Genomic DNA, 26741 nt, shown 5'->3' with positions numbered 1-26741 from the left:
TGACTTCCTCTGGATTAATTTGCAGGATAACGGGCCAAACTGGATGGACAAATGTCTTTTTTCAGCCTTATAAACTGTGTTACTATGTTAGGTCTCCTTGCCTACCAAAAAACATATGCGATTCAAAAAATCTTATATACCAAAAATGATACCAATGGAAATGAGGGCTCATTCCACCAAAACAAACCCTCCCATAAGACCTTTGCCAGAAAAAGTGGCTTTTAAAATAAGGCAACACAGAAATTATATATATATATATATATATATATATATATATATATATATATATATATATATATATATATATATATATATTTTTTTTTTTTACATATATACAAATTACATACATACACATATATATATATATATATATATATATATATAGTGTATGTATGTAATTTGTATATATGTAAAAATATATATATATATATATATATATATATATAATTTTTTTTTTTTTTTTTTTAAATGCGGTGTATAAATAGCAAATTATATAAAATCGGTATCTTTGTATTCGTACTGACCAGCAGAATAAAGTTGTCATTTTTCCTGCACAATATGTTGCGAAAAAGCGAAATAAAAAGTGATCCAAATGTTGTGTATACCCCACAATAGTACCAATGATGCTGGCAACTCATACCGCAAAAAATAAGCCCTCACCCGACTCCCTCGATATAAAAAAAAACCAACAAACTTATGGTTGTCAGAAAATGGCTTTACTGGTACTTTGTGGCTGTTTGAAAGCTACACGGCACACACAAAGCTATCCATCAAAATCTGCATTGCAAAAGCCACAAGACGGTCTTTCCCTATTTACATCCACGTTTATGGCATTTAAGCACCCAGTAGAATCACCTAACAATTTAAGGGACATGGTGTGCCTCAGATGGCACAAGCTGGGCACAACATACTGGGCAATGAAATGTAATATCTGTAGTTATAAAAATGGGGTCACTTAATGGGGGTTTCCACTGTAAGCTTACATCAAGCTATCTGCAAATGTAGCACCCAAAAACCATGCTGTAAAATCTGCCCGCCTAAAGCCAAATGACACTGCTTAAGTTGTGTGCCCTTATTTCAGCTTGCATCCACATTCATGGCATTTCCGTACCCATAAGAACCCGCCTATCAATTCAAGAAGTGTGTTGTGAGTCTTAGATGGCAACAGCTGGGCACAACATACCGCTATTATTGAGCAATCAAATCTGTGTAAAAATGACCATTTTAATTTTGCACAGTCTGCTGCGCATTCATTTCTGCAAAATACCAATGGTGTCACAATATCTACTTCACCCCTTAATAACTAGAGGGGCGAGGTTTCCAAAATAGGGTAACTTTTCAAGTTTCTATTTATAATTTTTCCTCCGAGCCTCTACAATTGTCAGCACAAGAGTTGTAAATCACCACATTGGGCCTCAAAATGTGCATGGTGCTCTTTTAATAGTGAGCCTTGTTATACGTTCAGTGCCATTTGTAAGAAATACAGCATAATAATAAGAGGGCTTACTTTTCATGCTGGGCACAACATATTGGGCACTAAAATGCTGTATCTGTAGAAAAATTGCCAGTTTTGCATTACACCATCTACACCTGTGTGTTAAAAATGCTCCCTCCGCCCCTTATAAATACCTTGAGGGGTGTAGTTTCCAAAGTGGGGTAACTTCTCAGGGGTTTCATTTATTGTTTCACTCCAGAGCCTCTTCAGTTGTCAGCACAAGCAGTATAATTCCCCTCTTTGGGCCTCAAATGCGCATGTTCTCTTTTAATCCTAAACCCTGTTGTATGTCCGGGCAAAGGATTATGACCACAAGTGGGGTGATTATAAAACCAGGACACACAGCATTAGAATAAGACTTGCTTTTCACACTAGCACACAATGGGCACAACATATTGAGCACTCAAGTGCCATATCTGTGGAAAACTGCCAGTTTCACTTTGCGCTCTGCTGTACGTTATTTTTTTGCAAGACACCTCTATGGTCAAAATTCTCACAATACCCCTTTGGATATGTGGGGTTTTTTTTTTAGCTCTTTTCCTATGTGCTTGCAGGTTTGCAGGTCTGACTGGTGGGTGGGAGACTAGCTGCTTTCCACTACTCACACTAAGAGAAAAATCTCCTGGATAATGGAGGACATTACAGTGAAGTACTGACCTGTATTTATTTGAATGAAGCACCTGTGATGAGTTTTAAGTTTCCTATGTAGCTTTGGGGGGATGCTTCTTAAAGGGCAAAAAATACTGTAATTGAAAATATTATTTATAGTGACAGTGTGCGAAAATGTATTTTTTTGACTGATGAATGTCTTTTCTATCGGTCTGAAATATATTTGATTTCTACTTTTTCTTCATACGTTATTGCTGTTACTGCAGCGTGTAATTGTTATTGCTGGAGCAGCAGTCCACATGTTTTTTGTAAGGATCAGGTATAGACAGGGTAGGGACAGTATAAAACTTAAACCTTATTGATGTTTTTGTGTTGTGTTTGGTGCAATGTAAAGGAGTTGTGCACTAATTTCCAGACCTAGCGGGACATGTGTTGGTGATCATACTTCCTTGATTCCTTGTCCTGGGTCCAGGTTTGTTCATTCCCTTGCCACCAATGCTTGTCTCGCGTGCCTCCATGTAAACTTCCGGTTTGGCGCAGCTTCAGCCAAACAGGAAGTTTACATGAAGGAACCAGAGACACGCAGTGGTGTCAAGGGAGTGAACGAACTTGGACCCCTTTGATTACCAATGCGGATCCTGCCAGTCTGAGAGGTGTACAAATTAGTGAACAATCCCTTTAAATAGCAGGCCCTCACTTTGTTTGTTTTAATTGTGGATTTGCTTGTTGCTTTGTAATGTATGGCTTTTTTTTTACGTGTTTCCTCTATGAAGTGCTGAATCTACTTTTTTGAGGGGAAAAAATCACCTGTTTAGGACAATCAGAGTGCAAGTATGCTCTCTGAAGGGGTTGATAACACGCACGGAAGTCCATGTTACTCTGGTGTCATGTACAATTAGATGGGGGGAGAGAGAAGAATTTTTGCATCTCCTCATACAGCCTGTCCCCCACTGCCCCCCTCTCCTCCTCCAGACTTGCTGAGATCAGGTGGGCTGATGACGGAAGGGCATCTGTAAAGTGTAATATCTCAGACTGCGTAGCAGCTAGAGAAGTAAGCCATATCTTGTTTTATAGCTGAGATTAAGGTTTAAAACAAGATAGAGTGCTAGCTACCCTATATCCAGAGAAATAGCCTTTAGAAGTTGGTTTGAGAGTGAGAGCTGCTAGAACAGGGATAGGCAACCTCTTAGTACTCCAGCTGTTGTGAAATTACAACTCTCAGCACGCATACTTGCCCTTATATTCTAAGAACTTGCATAGAAATGAATGAAGCATGCTGGGAATTTTAGTTTCACAACGATTGGAGTGCCGAAGGGTGCTGATCCCTGTGCTAGAATATGCAGGAGGGTGCTATGACAGTGCACTTGTGATACAACTACTGCATCAGCAAACATGCATTCACAACACCGTTATAGAATTTAGCAAGTTTAGCTAAATTAAAGGAGGACAGTAAGGACAGATTTGGCACATACAGTGGATATAAAAAGTCTACAGACCCCTGTTAAAATGTCAGGTTTCTGTGCTGTAAAAAAATGAGACCAAGATAAATCATTTCAGAACTTTTTCCACCTTTTAGGGTCCATTCACACGTCCGTTTTTTCTTTCCTGATCTGTTCCGTTTTTTCAGGAACAGATCTGGACCCATTCATTTTCAATGGGTCCTGGAAAAAAACGGACAGCTCAATGTCTGATTTTTTTCAGGACCCATTGAAAATGAATGGGTCCAGATCTGGTCCAGATCTGTTCCTGAAAAAACGGAACAGATCAGGAAAGAAAAAACGGACGTGTGAATGGACCCTAAATGTGACCTATAAACTGTACCACACATTCAAAATCATATTAAATAGGAGTCGGCATACACCTGCCACCATTTAAAGTGCCTCTGATTAACCCCAAATAAAGTTCAGCTGCTCTAGTTGGTTTTTCCTGAAATTTTCTTAGTCGCATCCCACAGCAAAAGCCATGGTCCATAGAGAGCTTCCAAAGCATCAGAGGGATCTCATTGTTAAAAGGTATCAGTCAGGAGAAGGGTACAAAAGAATTTCCAAGGCATTAGATATACTATGGAACACAGTGAAGACAGTCATCATCAAGTGGAGAAAATATGGCACAACAGTGACATTACCAAGAACTGACTTGGTGAAAAGACTAGAAGAAAACTGGTCTGGGAGGCTACCAAGAGCCCTACAGCAACATTAAAGGAGCTGCAGGAATATCTGGCAAGTACTGGCTGTGTGGTACATGTGACAGCAATATCCCATATTCTTCATATGTCTGGGCTATGGGGTAGAGGGGCAAGACGAAAGCCTTTTCTTACGAAGAAAAACATCCAAGCCAGGCTACATTTTGCAAAATCTTGCCAAGTCAAAATGCGCCATGCTGATAGACTCATACCCAAAAAGACTGAGTGCTGTAATAAAATCAAAAGGTGCTTCAACAAAGTATCAGTTTAAGGGTGTGCACACTTATGCAACCATATTATTATTATTTTATATTTTTTCTTCCCTCCACCTAAAAGATTTCAGTTTCTTTTTCAATTGAGTTGTACAGTTTATAGGTCACATTAAAGGTGGAAAAAGTTCTGAAATGATTTATCTTTGTCTCATTTTTTTACATCACAGAAACCTGACATTTTAACAGGGATGTGTAAGCTTTTTATATCCACTGTAACTGATCCGGGTGGAGCCTATGGACCCCATAGACTTTTCACTCAGAGGAAGATTTTTGAAGCTGAGACAAGTCTTACATGCTGGAAACCTAACGGACCCCATTATAGTCCGTAGACTCCATTCAGCTCAGTTATGTGCCGAAACAATCCTTTCCGTTCTTCTGCTCCCATAATGGAACAGAAGAAAAGAAAGGCTGAACGTTGATGTGAACTGAGCCTAAGAGTTTCTTAAGGAAAATGTTGTTTCTGTTTTTCACTGACCGCTGGTATTAGATACTCTGGAAATTAATCTTTAGCTGATCAGTTTCAATGAACACAAAAAGGGCAAAAAATACACATGGACCCTTGACGGCTTAAACACGGACAAACAAAAATTTGAACAAGGCTCCCTAGGCAGCATGATGGCTCAGTGGTTAGCACTGGTGCCTTGCAACACTAGGGTCCTCGTTTCAAATCTAACCAAGGACAACATCTGCCTGGTGTTTATATGTTCTCCCCGTGTTTGCATAGGATTCCTCTGTATACCCCAGTTTCCTCCGATTCCTCCAAGCCTCATTGGGCAAACAGCATGATGCTAATCTGTAAAGTTCTGCCGATTGTCTAAGTGCTATATAAGTGAGTAAAACCATTCCCTATCTGCATGTCTTTGGAGTGTAAGAGGAAACTGGAGCTCCAAGAGGAAGCCCACTCAAACATGGAGAGAACATACAAACTCTGTGCAGATTATGTTGTCCTTGGACAGATTTAAAACTAGATGCTATGACCCCAGTGCTGCAAGGCACCATTGCTAACGATTGAGCCACCGTGCTGCACTTATATAGACATTATCATCACTTGTTGCCCCCATGAGGGGTCACAATCTAAATTCTCTATTAGTATGTCTTGTCTTTGATCGGATTCAAACCTGGGACCCCAGTGCTTCAATGCAACAGTAGTAACTGCTGAGCCACTGTGCTGCCTCAGTGATTATAAAATTGGTGCTGTCCTAAGCTTATATTATGCTGGCAGATCACACAAGTGATTGTTGTGAGGGAAGCGTTCCTTCCTGGCAATCGCCTGCTTGTCAGTGAAGGTGACCACTGCTATTACCTGCTGTGATCTTCTTAGTATGGGGATGAGTGATCGTTAATGCCATCACTAGTCCTCTTGCTGAATCACTGTTTGCCGGCAGCAGATCATGATTAGACACCACGTTCGAGTAATCATACGAACGCTTGTTAGCCACGATCTTCAAGATTATCTATTTATTTATTTTTTATTTATTTTATGCACTTATATAGCACTGCTATATTCTCTAGCGCTTTACAGACATTAGAACCCAACTGTCCCCAATGGGGCAAACAATCTGTTCCCTATCAGTATGTCTTTGGAGTGTGGAAGGAAACTTGAATACCCAGAGTAAACCCACGCAAACACGGGGAGGACATGCAAACTCTATTGTTGTTCTTGGTATGGTTCCAACCCAGGACCCCAGCGCTGCAAGGCACCAGTGTTAACCACTGAGCAGCCCATGCCATTATCCCTGCCATTATCATTATATGCCAGTGTAATATAAGCTTATAACTTAGAAGTCACTCTTAATTGCTGGATGGTTTTGGGCGATGTTCCTTATTTCTAAGGAAAGATTGTGCTAGTGCTGCAACAGTTTTCACAACGTGAGGTGCATACAGATAGGGTTTGATGACTTTGGCATGGAAGCATGCAAGTGTTCTGCACAGAGCCTAAACATTAACCCCTTTAGTAAACCTTGTGAATCCTAATTGTGCCCCATACGTTCCTATCCCACATCAGTGCCTGACCTCACAAATTTTATTTTTTTTGTTTGAATGTGCAGAAATTTGCATAGACTTGCTTCAAAATCTTGTGGAGTTTAACTCTACAAAGAGGGATAACTTCATAATAACCCTCATGGGCCCAGATTTATTAATGTCAGTGCATCTAGACAGTCGGTGCATTTTCTCAGACTAAGCCAACCAATAGTTTGGTATAGAGTTAGACAAGTGTCTAGACCTTCACCAGATATACCATCCAGCCTGAACCAATGTGATAAATGTGGTGTAAGGTCTTGACAGCTGGTCTAATTTTACGCCATTAATATGAATAGAAAATCTGGGCAATGGTTTTGGAATAGGATGTCCAGTAAGTTCATATATGGTTGGTGTAATGCTCAAATGTTCACTTACTTTTGATCATATAGTGTATCATACAAATGTGATCAGTCTGAAAAAATTATTTACCAGTCTGAAAAAAATAATTCTGCTGAGGTATCTGATTTTAAACTTGCCACCTGTGGTAGTCAATGTTTCACATCAATGGGGCTTTAGATGGGGTTCCTTGCTCCAGTCATAGATTTTTATTATTTTTTTTACTTGGGGAACCTAGGGCCCCTATTCATGGGATTCATGCCACTGATATAACATTTATAGCTTATTCTATCACTCTGGAGAAACCCTTTCAGTAATTGTAATTATGCTCCTACAAATATTTGAGTTTGAATATTGGCAAACTCCATGAAGTGAAGATGTCTCCTTTCACTATTTAGTTAGGTAGTTTTGGGCCTTCATGACCAAGCATTTGTCTTCCTTTTTTCATCGTCGCGCTCCAAGAGCTTTAACTTTTATTTTTCCATCTATATAGCTTTATGAGGGCTTTTTTTGCGGGACAAGTTGAATTTTTTAATGGCGCCATTTTGGGATACACATAACTTTCTGATTAACTTTTATTAACTCTTCCTGGGAGGGAGATGGGAAAAAACAGCAATACTGCCACTGCATTGTTACGCTCTAAATTGTACAGCATTCATTTTTTGGTATAAATATAACATAATATCTTTATTCTCTGGTTCAGTACGATTACAGTGATACCAAATACATAGTTTTTTTTTTTAGGTTTTACTACTTTTTTGCAATAAAACCCCTTTTTTAAAAGAAAAAAATGTTTTTACATTGCCGCTTCCCAAGACCCATAACTTTATAACTTTTTTATTTTTATTCTATGGAGTTGCATGAGGGCTTGATTTTTGCGGGACGACTTGTATTTTTGATTGGTATCATTTTGGCGTAAATGGCGGTTTTTGATCACTTGTTAAGTTTTTTTCGGTGGCAACTAAGAATAAATTAGCTATTCATAATTTAGTTTAATTTTTTATTTTTTTACGGCGTTCACTATAGGGGATAATTTATGTGATATTTATGTAGTCCGGGACAGTATTTTGATTGCTTTTAAAATGCAATCCATTATCCCTATAATGCATTCCATTTTATTAGCAATGCTATTTTAACATTGACCAGCAGGCTGTGCCAGAGAGGCGCAGCCTGCTGAAAATTACTACAGCCGGGACCATGGCCTACATCGGAAGGCAGGTAGCCTTCAAACACATCGGCACCCTGTGATCGCGTTTGTGGGGTGCCATTTGGAGACAGAGGGAGTCCGCTCCCTCTGTCACCGCTTTACATGCGGCAGGTGCCATTGCCCACGGCATGTAAAGTGTTAAACAGCCCGGATCGGCACTCCTGCCGGTCCAGGCTGTTAGAACAGGGCCGCTTCTCATGTGAGAGCCGGGAACCCATGCAGCGCTTAGACTGGGCCGCCATAAAAAGCAGCGGCCCAGCCTAAACCCCTTTTAGTGACCGCTGTAAAAACGTATCGGTGGCCTCTAAGGTGTTAAGACAGATGGCTAGTGTTAATCAATGATTATATGTACCCAAAATGGTGCATTAAAAACTATAACTTGTTCTGCAAAAAATAAGGCCTTATAAAGGTATATTGATGAAAAACAAAAAAAGTTATAGCTCTTGGAATGCAATTTTGAAAAAAGTGTGTGGTCACTAAGGGGTTAAGGTTCATAATTGCTTTGACAGGTCCCTTTTACACCATCTTATTATTTTAACAGACTGGCTTGACTCCTTTGATGGAAGCTGCTTCTGGAGGTTATGCAGAGGTGGGAAGAGTGCTGTTAGACAAAGGAGCTGATGTCAACTCTCCACCAGTGCCTTCATCAAGAGATACTGCTTTAACTATTGCTGCAGATAAAGGACATTACAAATTCTGTGAGCTTCTTATTAATAGGTGAGCTATTAAATGATGGTAAACTGTGTACTATTCCCTATGACATAACAATTCTGGGTCATGTTTTGTTTTTTTTTTTTTTTTTTTTTTTTTTTTAACTGTGTTGTGCCATTTTTGTTACTTCTTTCTAGATTGGATAGTGTCAGAGTATAGTAACCCCCAGTTGTCAGTTTATTCTTTAATTTCTAGGAGCAATAACAGACTTTTTAGGGGGACTGTGTTGTGGTGTTTTTGTTTTTTTTTTCTTTCCTTTTTCTTTCCTTTTCTATATTTCGTAAGATATGCCGCCTTTACAAAGTCTTTTGTGCTACCCACATAGAGCTCCTGTCCATAAGATGGCCGCTGATGGAGGGTCACATGATAAGGCAAATCGCCTTTGTGTGATGTCTCATCCATTCAAATACGTCGCACCTGCCATCTGCACTTGTTCTGTTCAGAGTTTACTGCAGGTGCAGTGTGTTTGAAGGAACACCTCACAAGGAGGTGATTTACCTGGTCACATGACCCTGCATCGGCGGCCAACTTATGGACAGGACTTGTGTGGACAGTACAAAAATACAGTGTTTATTTTAGGACATGGTCAGATATCATTGTCAAGTATCAGAATAATGCCAGTGTGACACCCACATATTAGATACATTGAGCTGCGATGCGTAGAGCTGCGTATCTGCAATGTGACAGGAAGATCTGCCTGTGTGAGCTAGGAGATGATCATGTGACAGGAAGATCTGCCTGTGTGAGCTAGGAGATGATCATGTGACAGGAAGATCTGCCTGTGTGAGCTAGGAGATGATATTGTGACAGGAAAATCTGCCTGTGTGAGCTAGGAGATGATCATGTGACAGGAAGAGCTGCCTGTGTGAGCTAGGAGATGATCATGTGACAGGAAGATCTGCCTGTGTGATCTAGGAGATGATCATGTGACAGGAAGAGCTGCCTGTGTGAGCTAGGAGATGATCATGTGACAGGAAGAGCTGCCTGTGTGAGCTAGGAGATGATCATGTGACAGGAAGAGCTGCCTGTGTGAGCTGGGAGATGATATTGTGACAGGAAGATCTGCCTGTGTGAGCTAGGAGATGATATTGTGATGGGAAGATCTGCCTGTGTGAGCTAGGAGATGATATTGTGACGGGAAGATCTGCCTGTGTGAGCTAGGAGATGATATTGTGATGGGAAGATATGCCTGTGTGAGCTAGGAGATGATATTGTGACAGGAAGATCTGCCTGTGTGAGCTAGGAGATGATATTGTGACAGGAAGATCTGCCTGTGTGAGCTAGGAGATGATATTGTGACAGGAAGATCTGCCTGTGTGAGCTAGGAGATGATCATGCGACAGGAAGAGCTGCCTGTGTGAGCTAGGAGATGATATTGTGATGGGAAGATCTGCCTGTGTGAGCTAGGAGATGATATTGTGACAGGAAGATCTGCCTGTGTGAGCTAGGAGATGATCATGCGACAGGAAGAGCTGCCTGTGTGAGCTAGGAGATGATCATGCGACAGGAAGAGCTGCCTGTGTGAGCTAGGAGATGATATTGTGACGGGAAGATCTGCCTGTGTGAGCTAGGAGATGATATTGTGACAGTTTTTTATTCAAAGTTAGGATGTGCAGAGCAGGGTGAGGGGAAGGTCAGATTGTTCACGCCCACAAATATTAATGAGGGAGAGCTCAGACAGACATTGTTGTTATACACCGCCTCAGCATGTACTTCAGCATGTAAACACAGCAATAACAGAACCATGAAAAGGTGTAAGTGTGGCTTTTTCAATTAAGAAATCAAGCTTAACTAATGTATATGTAAGTCCTGATGAGTTTTATGAGGTGTTTTTTTATTTTTATTTTTTTCCCATAACTGATAACCCCTTTAAACCTAACACTTCTGTCTAGAGAAGCTCCTCCAGTTTTCCTACTCAATCGTCCTCCTGGAGTGAGATTGCGACTTTTTAAAAAGTCTGTGATAAATCTGGAGTAAAACTCATTAACATAGCTAACCACACCCACTTTTCCACCCATATTACAAAACTGGAGTGAGTGGTGTAAAAATGCAAAAAGCAGCAAAATTTTGCACGGCTGTAAAAAGTTACAAATATTTGCGCGAGTGGTTAAGTTTGGCAAAAGTGGCAAAAGATGTATTTTGCAACTTTTTGATGCCAGAATTCTGGAGTGACTGTATGATAAATCAGGGCCTATTTCCTCATTATAGTGAGAATAATGTTTTTTAGAAAGCTAATAAATATCACTAGTTTCTTTATGATCATAGTTTGTGTCTGTGGATAAACTAGTAATAGGTCTTGGCAAACAAAAAACGAAAAAACACACTATTCTTGGTCTACTTTCACCCTGGCGTTTTGGCTTTCCGTTTGTGAGATCCGTTTAGGGCTCTCACAAGCGGTCCAGAACGGATCAGTTTGCATTCTAATGCATTCTGAATGGAAAAGGATCCGCTCAGAATGCATCAGTTTGCATCAGTAAAGTCTTGCAGCGTTTTGGTGTCCGTCTGATAAAACTGAGCCGAACTGATCCGTCCTGGCACACAGTGTAAGTCAATGGGGACGGATCCATTTTCTATGACACAATCTGGCACAATAGAAAACTGATCCGTCCTCCATTGACTTTCAATGGTGTTCAAGATGGATCCGTCTTGGCTATGTTAAAGATAATACAAACTGATCCGTTCTGAACGGATGCAGACGGTTGTATTATCTGAACGGATCCGCCCATGACGCGAGTATGAAAGTAGCCTTAATATAATGCCTTATTAACCCCTTCAGTACCGAGCCACTTTATCTTAAATCGCAGGCCGGTTTTTGAAAATCTGTCACTTTATGTGGTAATAACTTTTGACCGATTTTATTTTCCAAGCCATTCTGAGACAGTTTTCTTGTGACACGTTGTACTTCATAAGGACTGTGTGGAAGGGATGGCTCACCTAGTGTTGCAATATGAGAGTTGCTCTGGATCTGGCCTGACTCACCCAGTCAGAAGGAGTAAAATGCAAATGAACGTATAGACTGGCACTCAAATATAGGAAAACAGGATTTATTAATATTAAAAATAGTAAAATTGGTGGTAAATAGACCTAGTATGGGTCAGTCCAGAGTGTGATGAGAACTTAAAATCACACAGGATAGTATGATGGAGGTAAAGGGATTATATAATAAAGAAATGTATTATATAATAAAAAAGTTAAAACAGAGTACAAATAAAATAGGGATAAGGTGACCCTATGTGGGTGGTCTCGGCTCTGTTACAGCGTGAGGAGTAGCTCAAAATACTGATATACTGTAAATAAATAATTAATGTAGTTAATAATATTCATAAAGATCACAGGGTATAGCTGTTAGTGTGTAGAGCATTCCTGGCTACTTTGTTGCAGTCACTGTTATTAGCCAGAGCCTTTTGCGGATCCGTTTTTTTTTGCGGACCCATTGTAATAATGCCTATCATTGTCCGCAAACTAGAAAAAAATAGGACATGCACAAATTTTTTGCGGGGCAACGAAACGGACATACTGATGCGGACAGCACATGGTGTGCTGTCCGCGTTTTTTGCGGACCCATTGAAATGAATGGGTCCGCATCCTATCCGCAAAATAAACGGAACGGACACAAAATACGGTCGTGTGCATGAGGCCTTAAACAAATGGTTCTAGCTGGTCACGAATGAAAAAAATCAACAAAATATACACAGACCATCGTATTGTACAATAATTGGGATATTGATGACAGGCCAGGGTCGGGTGGTGTCCTTCCCGGGTTCGATGTACTGGCCTGTGTTACCTTACTCGATGTCTGCTCTGTATCTTGTTTCTCACCGGTCTTCTTTCTCTTTGCAAAGAATGTGGCCGATGCTGGAGTGGATGTTCCCGTGTGTTCTACTTGGTCGGGCCAGCCTTTCTCTGGACGGCGTCCCACGTGTATGGCGCTGGATGCGCGCGGTATTGCTCGGGCTTCTGGTGTTTGTGGTTGAGTGGGTGCTCCTGGGAGATCCTTCTTTGCTGGAAGCGCTTGGGGAAATCTGCATACAGACAATTAACCAATATTGCCTTGGAAGTGCTTCCAGCAAAGAAGGATCTCCCAGGAGCACCCACTAGACCGCGAACGCCAGAATACTGGCGTGCATCCAGCGCCATATACGTGGGATGCCGTCCCTAGAAAGGCCGGCCCGACCCAGTAGAACACACGGACATAGAGTAAGGTAACAGGCCAGTACATCGAACCTGGCCTGTCATCTATATCCCAATTTTTGTACAACACGATGGTCTGTGTATTTTGTTGTTTTTTTTTTTTCCATCCGCGACTGGCTAGAACCATTTGTTTTAGATCGCAGCACTATTCACCTATTGTGCAGCTGTCTGCTGAATGAACCCACCGGGACGAGCCTTTGGCTAATAACAGTGACTGCAACAAAGTAGCCAAGAATGCCCTACACACTAACAGCTATACCCTGTGATCTTTATGAATATTAACTGTCATTTACAGTATATCAGTATTTTGAGCTACTCCTCACGGCTGTAACAGAGCCGAGACCACCCACATAGGGTCACCTTATCCCTATTTTATTTTTACTCTGTTTTAACTTTTTTTTATTATATAATCCATTTTTTTTAATATATAATCCCTTTGCCTCCATCATACTATCCTGGTGTGATTTTTAGTTCTCATTGCACACTCTGGACTTACCCATACTTGGTCTATGTACCACCAATTTTACTATTTTTTGTATTAATAAATCCGGCTTTTTCCCATATTTGAGTGCCGATCTATACTTTCATTTGCATTGTACTTCATGAGTCATAAATTTGAGTCAATATATTTAACCTTTTATTTATGAACAATCCCAAATTTTTTATGAAAAATTCTCAATTTTCTAAATTTCATTTTCTCTGCTTTTAAAACAGAAAGTGAAACATCATAAAATATTTCTTACTTAACATTCCCCATATGTCTGCTTTATGTTGGCATCATTTTGTAAATGTCATTTTATTTTATTAGGACGTTAGAAGGCTTAGAGGTTTAGAGAAATGTTTTCAAATTTTGACAAAATTTCCAACCCCATTTTTTTGAGCAACAATTCAGTTATAAAGTAATTTAGTAGGGCTTAAGTGATGGAAACCACCCATAAATGACATTCTTTCATTTTAGAAACTACACTTTTTTTTCTTGCAACACAGCAAGGGTTAAAAGCAAAATATTACTCTGATTCTGCAGTTTACAGAAATATATATATGTGGCGGTAAACTGCTCTATGGGCAGGTGGCATTGGTCAGAAGGAAAGGCGCGCCATATGGATTTTGGAGGCAGATTTTGCTACAATGTTTTTAGGCACCATTTTGTAATTGAAGAGACCCTGACGTACCCCTACAGTGGAAACCCTCAAAAAGTGACCCCATTTTGGAAACTACAACCCTTAAAGAATATATTTAGTGGGGTACTGACCACTTTGACCCCCGTAGTGTTTTACCGATTTTTAAAACACTTGGTTGTGATAATGAAAAGTTTAATTTCTTCCAATAAAGTGTTGCTTTATCCCAGAATTTTTCATATTCACAGGGGTAGCAGGAATAAAAGCACCCCATCATGTGTTAGCCATTTTCTCCTGAATACAGTAACACCCCATATGTGGTGGTAAACTGCTGTGGGGGCACATGGCATTTGCAGCACAGATTTTGATGGATTGGTTTATGGGTGCCATTGGATTTCATTTTTTAAGTGAATGTCTTATGTGGGGGCTATTAGACGTTTTATACGGTAAGGTGAAGAAAAATCGTGTTTTTTGGCATAGTTTTTTAAATTTTTATTTTACAGCATTCACCTGAGGGGGCATATAATGTGATATTTTTATAGAGCAGGTTGTTACGGACGTGGCGATACCCAATGTGTATCATTTTTATTTTTGCTAAGTTTTGCACAAAGCCTTTTTGAACAGAATAAAATCTTTTTTTGTGTTGCCATTTTCTGAGCCATTTTTTTTATTTTATTTTTGGCCGATTGTATTAAATAGGGTCTCATTTTTTGAGGAATGAGATGAAGGCCTAATTGGTACCATTTTTAATAGAGCCGGTCGATACGGATGCGGCAAAACCTAATATGTCTACTTTTCTCTTTATCCCTTTTTTTTTTTTTTTTTTTTTTTTTTTTTTAACATCGGGAAAAGGACACAGGGTGCTGGATCTCAGACTCACAGGGATGGCAGCCACGATGCCTAATTAAGGCATCATGTCCCTGTCACAGCAGCACGGGTACCCGATGGACACCCGGCAGGATACTGCACGTGCCGCGGTCAGCGCTGACTGCGGCAGTGCAATGGTTAATGCGCCGGCATCACGGTTTTCACCGATTCATACAGCAGGAATCTGACTATCAGTGACTGCCGGACCCCTGCAGCTGATTGGGCGGGAGTAGCTCATGTGGCTGCCCGATTAGAGAGCTGTAGCTGTACGGCGCTCTGATGTTTCCAGCTACGTACATGTACAGCGCTGGTATCCTACAGGTTAATAACATTTATTATAGTATATGCTATTAATATGGTCTTTAATAAAAGAGAATAGAAAGAAAACATATGTCTTTCTGGGGATTTCAATCTGTGATGTCTACATGCAAAGCCATTAGTGTAACCTTTAAGCTCATAGGGACATTACCACATGGTTTTTCTATACTTAGCATTACTATGTGATAGCTTCTATCTGTATGTTCATATATTGTGTCTGTGGATAAATCAGTAAAATGTATATCATCTTTCTGAGCAAATCTCAGTGTGGTGAAGCTATAGCACACTGTGTGTATAATACACATATATAGAGTAGATATGTATAATCCAGGACACAGCTCTTTTTCAGGGGTCCCAGAAAAATAGTGATTCTTGCTAATATGGAATTGCATATACACTTGAGAGAGGTGAATCAATGTATAAGCCATGTAAGATAGCGGAGGGAGAGCAGACTTACAGTAAGATAATTTGGTTTGCTGTGAAGAGTCAGTGAATCTGGCAAGTCTCATCAGCTACTCCAGAACACGCCCACACTTCCTCCTGCTTGTATTTGCTGGGAGAGCTGGACCATGCCTAACCACAGTGGACTAGTGAGACCCCTAGTGGTCATATCTTTGCAGCTTATGTTTGGATGCCGACAAATAATTTCAATAAAGGGATTTACATATCTGATAATTAGACCCCTTACTAAAAAATAAAAATACATTATTGTATTGTACAGTGGCTCTTTCAAGACAACAGAAAACAAAATAGCCTTCAGTCACCTGTAATTAGATGAAGATACAGTAAATTATTGCCCCCCCCCCCCCTTACTATAGTACTGCCCATGTACTCTTTAAAAAAAAAAAAAAAAAGACTACTTGTAGTACTGTCATGTTTTATGTAAAAAAATATATATATATATATTTTTTTCCCCCTTGTCCATTAGTAGATACATGTCAGACAACCCACCAGTAAGCTACAGGCCTACCTATTGTTTGGTAGTGATTTTCTCTAGCTATGTGATTCAAAAGACAAATACACAGTAAACCAAAGTCTCTTTTCTAGGGCCCAATAAAATGTAAATTTTCTTTAAACAAGAACCCTGCATGCAAGGCAAGTGTCTAAACCACTGAGCTATAGCTTCAGACAGCAAACTGAAGGATTTTCTTTATGTGATGGAGCATATTAAAAGTACAATGAAGCTAAAAGTCAATGCGATGCTGATTAGTGAGAAGTGGAAAGTCAGACATCAGGGTCACACATCACTTGAATTTGTCTCTTTAATAGGGCTCAATAAAATGTTTTTAGTTTTTTTTTTTAAACACTGAAAGGGATTTTGAACTCAAGAACACTGCATGGAAGGCAAGCGTCTAAACCACTGAGCTATAGCTTCAGACAGCAAACTGAAGGATTTTCTTCATATAACTCATTTTTACTTGACCTATGAAGACGTTGAGTCAAACTCAGATGTCAGTCAAATATCAAAGTCAGGTGTCACACGGGCATTATTCTGATACTTGACAATGATATCTGACCATGTCCTAAAATGAACACTGTACAAAAGACTTTGTAAATAAGGGGACATACATTATGAAATTTACCGAATGGTGCATAATTTCAACAAAGGCTATATTAGTAAGTGCCATATAATCATCTTACAAACAAATTGATCAACAGTAGCCAGAAAGTGGACAACCCCTTAACCACCTCCGGACCGCTGTACGCACAGACGCGTCCTGGAGGTGGTTGATTCATTCCTCCTGGACGCGCCGGCGCGTCATCTCGCGAGACGCGAGATTTCGGTCACAGCCGGCCCGCGCATGCGCATCGCGGGCCGGCAAAAGTTAGAGGAGTATTTCATCAGCAACCTGCCAGCCAATGATCGTCGCTGGCAGGTTGCTGATTTTTAAAAAATCGAATCACAAGCCAGATAACAGATCATATTAGTAAATATGATCTGTTATATGGCTTCTCTGCTTCTCTGCTGGTCCTTTTCGTCGGTTGGATCCAGCAGAGAAGCAGACATCACTGTGAGTACACACCAAACACTGCCCTTAGCCCCTGATCACCATCCATCACCCCCATCATCCAAATTAACCCCTTGATCGCCCCCTGTCAATCACTTAGTGAAAGACAAAAAGTGATCAGTGTAAACTGACACTTTTTTTTTTCACTAGTATTGGCTGTTAGGTTTTAGGGATAGTTTAGGCCCCTTGGTTAGGTAGTTAGCGTCAGTTAGCGCCCACCCCACCGCACCGCAGTCACTTTTATTCGCTGTTTAGCGTATCGCTAATCAGCATTTGTACTTTTATAGTATCTGTAAGTGATCAAAACTGATCACGGTCAGATCTATAATAGTATTAGTGTCACTTTAGTTCGCCCTCCACCCAAAACGCAGTGTTTGCCCGATCAGGCCTGATCGGTCGCCCACACGTGCGTTCACCCACGCCCGCCCCACCGCAGTGACAAAAAAATTTTTTTTTTTGATCACTGCACATTCACTTTACACGCTCTGCGGCGATAAAAAAATCAGTTTTGATATTTTTTATCAACCGCAGCGGCCTCCGGTACTTCGCTAGCCTCCCCTTTGTAAGACAGGCTTGCTTTTTTTCTTGGGTAGTCTCAGGGAATACCCCTAAATTTAGTAGTCCAAATGTCAAACAGGGGGTATTCTTCTGAAGAGGCCTACAGGATTCTGACCCAGTCGGATGAGGAGTGGGAACCCTCATCTGATGAATCTAGCGGGTCAGAATATGAACCTGTAGAAAGCAGTGGCTCTCTGACCCAAAGTTCGGACGAGGAGGTTGAGGTCCCTGGCAGCACCAGGCGTACCCGGCCCCGTGTCGCTAGACCACAGGTTATGCAGGATCCGCTTCAAGAGCAGCAGAGTGGGGCTGTCGCTGCCGGATCACGTGGTGAGGCATACACCAGCAGCGCAGCCCTTCCTGGACCTAGTACCAGCACTGCCGTACAACATGGTGAAGTAGCGAGCACCAGAAGGGCAGTTGAAGCTGGTACGGTGGCACGTGCACTAGTTACCCCGTCGCAGCCACCGCACAGACAGGCCCGTAGAGCCCCTAGAATCCCTGAGGTGCTGGCAAACCCTGATTGGCAGTCACCAACTTCAGCCGCACCAGTAGTTCCCCCTTTCACCGCCCAGTCTGGAGTTCGGGTTGAGACGGCTCAGATCAGTACGGCCCTGGGATTTTTTGAGCTGTTCTTGACTGCGGAGCTCTTGGACTTAGTCGTGGCAGAGACCAACCAATATGCCAGACAATTTATAACCGCAAACCCGGGAAGCTTTTATGCCCAGCCTTTCCGGTGGAAACCAGTCCAAGTTTCCGAACTTAAAATTTTTCTGGGCCTTCTCCTCAACATGGGCCTGACAAAAAAGCATGAATTGCGGTCATATTGGTCAACGCACCCAATTCATCACATGCCCATGTTCTCTGCTGCTATGTCCAGGACACGATTTGAGGCCATCCTGCGTTTCCTGCACTTTAGCGACAACACCACCTCCCGTCCCAGAGGCCACCCAGCTTTTGACCGGCTCCACAAAATTCGGCCCCTCATAGACCATTTCAACCAGAAATTTGCAGATTTGTATACCCCTGAGCAAAACATCTGCGTAGACGAGTCCCTAATACATTTTACCGGGCGCCTTGGCTTCAAACAGTACATCCCAAGCAAGCGTGCCCGGTATGGGGTCAAATTGTATAAGCTCTGTGAAAGGGCCACAGGCTATACCCACAAATTTCGGATCTATGAGGGAAAAGATCAGACCCTGGAGCCGGTCGGTTGCCCTGACTACCTGGGGAGCAGTGGGAAGACAGTCTGGGACTTGGTGTCACCCTTATTCGGCAAGGGGTACCATCTTTATGTGGACAATTTTTACACAAGTGTGGCCCTCTTTAGGCATTTGTTTCTAGAACGGATTTGCGCCTGTGGCACCGCGCGAACTAGTCGCGTGGGCTTCCCCCAACGGCTTGTAACCACCCGTCTTGCAAGGGGGGAGAGGGCTGCCTTGTGTAACGAAGAACTGCTCGCGGTGAAATGGAGAGACAAGCGTGACGTTTACATGCTCTCCTCCATTCACGCAGACACGACAATACAAATTCAAAGGGCAACCCGTGTCATTGAAAAGCCCCTCTCAGTCCACGACTATAATGCGCTCATGGGAGGGGTGGACTTCAATGACCAGATGTTGGCTCCCTATTTAGTTTCCCGCAGAACCAGACGCTGGTATAAGAAGGTGTCTGTATATTTAATTCAATTGGCGCTCTACAATAGTTTTGTTCTCTACAGTAAGGCTGGGAGAACACGATCCTTCCTCAAATTCCAGGAAGAGATCATCGAGAACCTCCTTTACCCAGGAGGTTCCGTGGCCCCATCCACCAGTGTAGTTAGCCGTCTACACGAGCGACATTTCCCCAGTGTCGTTGCTGGTACCTCAACCCAACCGCCACCCCGAAAAAAATGTCGTGTCTGTAGCAGGAGTGGAATAAGGCGTGACACCCGCTATTTCTGTCCTGACTGTCCGGACCACCCTGCCCTATGCTTAGGAGAGTGTTTCCGGAAGTACCACACACAGGTACACCTAGCATAGGGATCACATCTCACCAGGACAGGCACACAGGGCTATTAGGGCCCTTTCTCTCACAGCTGCTGCAAACCTCTCCTTTCACCTGGGATAAAGTGCATAACGTACTTCGCCACATCTTTGGGCGATTTGCGCTTTGCACATTGTCCCATGGGGAAGGAGAGGTTTGTTCTATAAAGGTAAAAAAAACAAAACAAAAAAAAAATTACCGGTAAGTAAAAAAGTTAAAAAAGTTTAAAAAAGTTAATATGTTCTGTTCTAAAGTTAATAAAGTTATTGCTTTGCGGCCTGGTTTTTTCTTTTTTGTTTTGTTTTTTTTACCTTCCAGGTGGACCATCCGATCGACCAGCTGCAGCACTGATGTGCATTCGGACAGAAGCATTGCGCTGCTGTCAGATTACACGCAAGTCGGTGTATGCGGCGCTGCAAGACGAGATTTCTCCTCTGCAGTAAAAGATATGTTTGCCAAGGCATATGAGCTGAGGAGGTGGCGGTGTTCATATACTTTGGCAAACACTTTGTATATATAAAAAAAAAAATCCCGGCAATGATTTATTCATCCACATCGATTGATGTGAATGGAGAAATCTGGTTTGCCAGGGCATACGAGCTGAAGTGGGTATGGATGTTGGGCGGAGCTCCTATGTCCTGGCAGACGCCTTTCCCCTCCTTTTTTTCTTTTTTTGGCCGAGATTTTTTCATCCACATTGATCGATGCGAATGAAGAAATCTGTGCCGTTCATTTTTTTCTTTCAGCCCAGAGGCTGAACGGAAAAAAAAAATCTCATTACCCGTATGCTCAATATAAGGAGAATAGCAGAAACTCCTAATGCTGGGCATACATGTAATGATTGCGGAGACCCTCAAATGCCAGGGCAGTACAAACACCCCACAAATAACACCATTTTGGAAAGAAGACACCCCAAGGTATTCGCTGAGGGGCATATTGAGTCCATGAAAGATTGAAATTTTTGTCCCAAGTTAGCGGAAAGGGAGACTTTGTGAGAACAAAATCAAAAAAATCAATTTCCGCTAACTTGTGCCAAAATTTTTTTTTTTCAATGAACTCGCCATGCCCCTCATTGAATACCTTGGGGTGTCTTCTTTCCAAAATGGGGTCACATGTGGGGTATTTATACTGCCCTGGCATTTTAGGGGCCCCAAAGCGTGAGAAGAAGTCTGGTATCCAAATGTCTAAAAATGCCCTGCTAAAAGGAATTTGGGCCCCTTTGCCCACCTAGGCTGCAAAAAAGTGTCACACATCTGGTATCTCCGTACTCAGGAGAAGTTGAGGAATGTGTTTTGGGGTGTCTTTTTACATATACCCATGCTGGGTGAGATAAATATCTTGGTCAAATGCAAACTTTGTATAAAAAAAATGGGAAAAGTTGTCTTTGCCAAGATATTTCTCTCACCCAGCATGGGTATATGTAAAATGACACCCCAAAACACATTCCCCACCTTCTCCTGAGTACGGAGATACCAGATGTGTGACACTTTTTTGCCCACATTCCAAAGAGCACCTTTCGGATTTCACAGGTCATTTTTTACTGAATTTGATTTCAAACTCCTTACCACACATTTGGGCCCCTAGAATGCCAGGGCAGTATAACTACCCCACAAGTGACCCCATTTTGGAAAGAAGACACCCCAAGGTATTCCGTGAGGGGCATGGTTAGTTCCTAGAATTTTTTATTTTTTGTCACAAGTTAGTGGAAAATGATGATTTTTTTTTTTTTTTTTTTTTTTCATACAAAGTCTCATATTCCACTAACTTGTGACAAAAAATAAAAACTTCCATGAACTCACTATGCCCATCAGCGAATACCTTGGGGTCTCTTCTTTCCAAAATGGGGTCACTTGTGGGGTAGTTATACTGCCCTGGCATTCTAGGGGCCCAAATGTGTGGTAAGGAGTTTGAAATCAAATTCTGTAAAAATTGACCTGTGAAATCCGAAAGGTGCTCTTTGGAATATGGGCCCCTTTGCCCACCTAGGCTGCAAAAAAGTGTCACACATCTGGTATCTCCGTACTCAGGAGAAGTTGAGGAATGTGTTTTGGGGTGTCTTTTTACATATACTCATGCTGGGTGAGATAAATATCTTGGTCAAATGCCAACTTTGTATAAAAAAATGGGAAAAGTTGTCTTTTGCCAAGATATTTCTCTCACCCAGCATGGGTATATATAAAATGACACCCCAAAACACATTCCCCACCTTCTCCTGAGTACGGAGATACCAGATGTGTGACACTTTTTTGCAGCCTAGGTGGGCAAAGGGGCCCATATTCCAAAGAGCACCTTTCGGATTTCACAGGTCAATTTTTACAGAATTTGATTTCAAACTCCTTACCACACATTTGGGCCCCTAGAATGCCAGGGCAGTATAACTACCCCACAAGTGACCCCATTTTGGAAAGAAGAGACCCCAAGGTATTCGCTGATGGGCATAGTGAGTTCATAGAACTTTTTATTTTTTGTCACAAGTTAGTGGAATATGAGACTTTGTAAGAAAAAAAAAAAAAAAAAAATCATCATTTTCCGCTAACTTGTGACAAAAAATAAAAAGTTCTATGAACTCACTATGCCCATCAGTGAATACCTTAGGGTGTCTACTTTCAGAAATGGGGTCATTTGTGGGGTGTTTGTACTGTCTGGGCATTGTAGAACCTCAGGAAACATGACAGGTGCTCAGAAAGTCAGAGCTGCTTCAAAAAGCGGAAATTCACATTTTTGTACCATAGTTTGTAAACGCTATAACTTTTACCCAAACCATTTTTTTTTTACCCAAACATTTTTTTTTTATCAAAGACATGTAGAACTATAAATTTAGAGCAAAATTTCTATATGGATGTCGTTTTTTTTGCAAAATTTTACACCTGAAAGTGAAAAATGTCATTTTTTTGCAAAAAAATCGTTAAATTTCGATTAATAACAAAAAAAGTAAAAATGTCAGCAGCAAAGAAATACCACCAAATGAAAGCTCTATTAGTGAGAAGAAAAGGAGGTAAAATTCATTTGGGTGGTAAGTTGCATGACCGAGCAATAAACGGTGAAAGTAGTGTAGGTCAGAAGTGTAAAAAGTGGCCTGGTCTTTCAGGGTGTTTAAGCACTGGGGGCTGAGGTGGTTAAGCTAATGTGTGGCCATCTTTACTTATAGGTATTCTGGTTACAGAAAGTTAGCCACCGACCACAGGGGCTAACTTTCCCCATCCTACTAATAGATTGGTGAGAGTCCTACTGCTGGGACCCCCACGATCACGAGAACGGGTGCCCTATACCTCATGGAGCCCCCTGAATTAGACAGATCGGCTGGTCAGAAATATGCACTGCTGCTTCGTTCATTTCTATGGGCGTTCTGGAGATAGCCAAGTACAGCGCTAGATAGCAGTACCAATTGTTAACATTTTCCCTTTCTTTGTTTCAGGGGTGCCCATATTGATGTGAAAAATAAGAAGGGGAACACACCTATGTGGCTAGCAGCTAATGGGGGCCATTTTGACATAGTTCAACTACTTGTACATGCTGGCGGTGATGTTGACGCTGCTGACAATCGTAAAATAACTCCTTTACTGTCAGCGTTTCGGAAGGTAACATTATTTTTAATGCTGAGATGTGTTTCAAGTGATGGTAACAGACGGCAAGGTTTCCATTTATTTTTTTGTAGGTGGATGGGTTGGAGCTTCACTTTAGTTTTTTTGTTTGTGTGTGTGTGTGTGTTTTTTAGGTTGTAGGTTCTCCACATATTTGAAGGGTAAAATGCAAACTCATTTATTACATTGCAAAACTGCATTTTTAAATTCATTTCCTAGTATCAGCTAGCAAAAGTTTTCCAAAATACTAATGAAGATTTATTTTTGAAAATCAATACAGCTCATCAGTCCTTTTTGAAGCCATATTGTAGAGACTCCACATATTGGACAGTGCACATAATGAGGCCCCCTTGGGTAAGAATAATGAGGCCTCTTTCACACGTGCGTTCATGATTTGCTCTTTATGCGTCGCGTGTGCATTGCGGGAAACGCGCACGAGTAGGCTCGCAATTGCAGTCAGTTTTGACTGCGATTGTGTTCCGATGTTCCGTTTTTTTTCCGCGTGAGTGCAATGCGTTTTGCATGTGCGTGAGAAAAAACTGAATGTGGTACCCTGACCCGAACCCGGACTTCTTCACTGAAGTTCGGGTTTGGGTTACATGGCCTATTCATTTTATTATTTTCCCTTTATAACATGGTTATAAGGGAAAATAATAGCATTCTTAATACAGAATGCTCACAAAAATGTGGATTAAGGGGTTAAAAAAAAACTCCCCTCATCCAATTGATCGCGCAGTTGGCATAGTCTTGTTGCTTCTTTCAGGACCTGCAAAAGGACCTTTGACGTAATCGCACTCACCACGTGGTGAGCGTGGTGACGTCAGCGCAGGTCCTGCTGAATGAAGATAAAGATTTCTATCTTCATTCAGCAGGACCTGTGCTGACGTCACCGCGCTCACCACGTAGTGATTGCGATTATGTCGAAGGTCCTTTTGCAGGTCCTGAAAGAAAAAGCAAGAAGACTATGCCAGCTGCGCGATCAATTGGATAAGGTGAGTGTTTTTGTTTTTTTAACCCCTTAATCCACATTTTTGTGAGTATTTTGTATTAAAGGGAACCTGTCCCTGGGATTTTGTGTATAGAGCTGAGGACATGGGTTGCTAGATGGCCGCTAGCACATCCGCAATATCCAGTCCCCATAGCTCTGTGTGCTTTTATTGTGTCAAAAAAAAAAACCGATTTGATACATATGCAAATTAACCTGAGATGAGTCCTGTCCCTGACTCATCTCACATACAGGACTCATCTCAGGTAAATTTGCATATGTATCAAATAGTTTTTTTTACACAATAAAAGCACACAGAGCTATGGGGACTGGGTATTGCAGATGTGCTTTTTTTTTTTGTGTGCGCTGCAGGTATTAAAATATTTGTTAAAGGGCATCAGAGGATAGCAACCAGTGTCTATTTGCCCAGTTGGACCATGATTGCCCTAGTGTTTGGGCTCTTCCCTGCCAAAACAGCAGATCATCAGGGTTTTAAAAGCCATACTCATGGAAATCGGCTGGTCACAAGGCAGATTTCATTTAAAGTTTACAGGTGTTGTGAGGCAGCAGTTCAGCTTAGGGTGGTTCACATCACTTTTTTTGACATACGTTTAATGTACCCAAAAAAGTGTTAAATGTTAGTGTTTTTTTGGGGGTTTTTTTTGTGCAGGGTGGGAAAGCGTAGTGTACCATGTTTTTCCATCCTGCAAAGTCCAGTAAATGGAATTTCATGGTGAACAGATGCCACTTTATGGCATCTGTCTGAAGCATCAATTAACGTTTTAAGATTTTTGGTGCACATTAAACAAAAACGTGATGTGAACCCACCCTTTGTGTCTCTTCACTCACTAAGTGCTCACAAGAGTTTCTACAGTTGGTACCTTCCTCAAGGTGAAAAGATTTATGACTCCATCAGGTGCTGCTCCAGTTAGCAGAGCAAGAATGGTAAGCAGTTAGGAAATCTGCTATATACACTGCCTGTCCAAAAAAAGTCGCCACCTGGATTTAACTAAGCAAATAGTTATGAGCCTCCTATTGGATAATTAATTACTGCATGGGCGATTATCTTTCAGCTGGCAATAAGTTATTTAACCCCAACTGGTGCAATGAGTTGCTTCTCATTTCTTAAACAACCATGTCGAAATACACATCTCGTGGTCGTGGAAAAGATGTTAGTCTGTTTAAGAAGGGTCAAATCATTGGCATGCATCAAGCAGAAAAAACATCTAAGGAGATTGCAGAAACTACTAAAATTGGGTTAAGAACTGTCCAACGCATTATTAAAAACTGGAAGGATAGTGGGGACCCATCATATTCAAAGAAGAAATGTGGCGGGGAAAAATCCTGAATGGGCGATCACTTAAACGTTTGGTGAAATCAAATCGAAGAAAACAGTAGAACTCAGGGCTATGTTTAATAGTGAAAGTAAGAGCATTTCCACATGCACAATGTGAAGGGAACTCAAGGGATTGGGCCTGAACAGCTGTGTAGCCGTAAGAAAACCACTAATCAGTGAGGCAAACCAGAAAAAAAGGCTTGAGTTTTCTAGGGAGCATAACGATTGGACTCTGGAGCAATCGAAGAAGGTCATGTGGTCTGATGAATCCATATTTACCCTGTTCCAGAGTGATGGGCGCATCAGGGTAATAAGAGAGGCAGATGAAGCGATGCACCCATCATCCCTAGTGCCTACTGTACAAGCCTATGGGGCAGTACTGTGATCTGGGGTTGCTGCAGTTGGTCAGGTCTAGGTTCAGCAACAGTATGTGCTCCAAGAATGAGGTCAGCTGAACATACTGAATGACCAGGTTATTCCATCAATGGATTTTTTTTCTTCCCTGATGGCACGGGCATATTTCAAGATGACAATGCCAGAATTAATCAGGCTCAGATTGTGAAAGAGTGGTTCAGGGAGCATGAGACATAATTTTCACACATGGATTGGCCACCACAGAATCCAGACCTTAACTCTATTGAGAATCTTTGGGATGTGCTGGAGAAGGTTTTGCACAGCAGTCAGACTCTACCATCATCAATGCAAGATCTTTTTTTTTTGGTGGTGACAGGCAGTGTATATGGCCAAAAAACGTGCAATCAGACACCAGGATCTCATAGATTAAGATTACTTTGACATGGAGACATAAGGAGTGTATGGGTCACTGGTCTGTGTATCGTAGGCATGGCTGCTGATATTATGAAGTATCAGGATCCAACGCCTGACTTGGCATGCACAACCGTACAAAGCAGAAAAATAG

The 26741-nt window shown here is 41.5% G+C and overlaps 1 protein-coding gene across 1 annotated transcript in view; it reads left to right on the top strand.

Moving 5' to 3' along the window:
* LOC121009545 (ankyrin repeat and KH domain-containing protein 1-like) overlaps positions 1-26741 on the top strand; it is a 307110-nt gene that overhangs the window by 219197 nt on the left and 61172 nt on the right. The window contains exons 21-22 of the mRNA XM_040442755.1: positions 8665-8840; positions 23336-23498. Coding sequence (XP_040298689.1) covers positions 8665-8840; positions 23336-23498 — 339 coding nt within the window. The remainder of the gene's footprint in view (positions 1-8664; positions 8841-23335; positions 23499-26741) is intronic.

The sequence above is a fragment of the Bufo bufo genome, chromosome 1 (assembly GCF_905171765.1).
Source record: "Bufo bufo chromosome 1, aBufBuf1.1, whole genome shotgun sequence".
Taxonomy (NCBI): Eukaryota; Metazoa; Chordata; class Amphibia; order Anura; family Bufonidae; genus Bufo; species Bufo bufo.
Note: the sequence above shows the minus strand (reverse complement) of the source record. Positions and strands in the feature narration are given on the sequence as shown.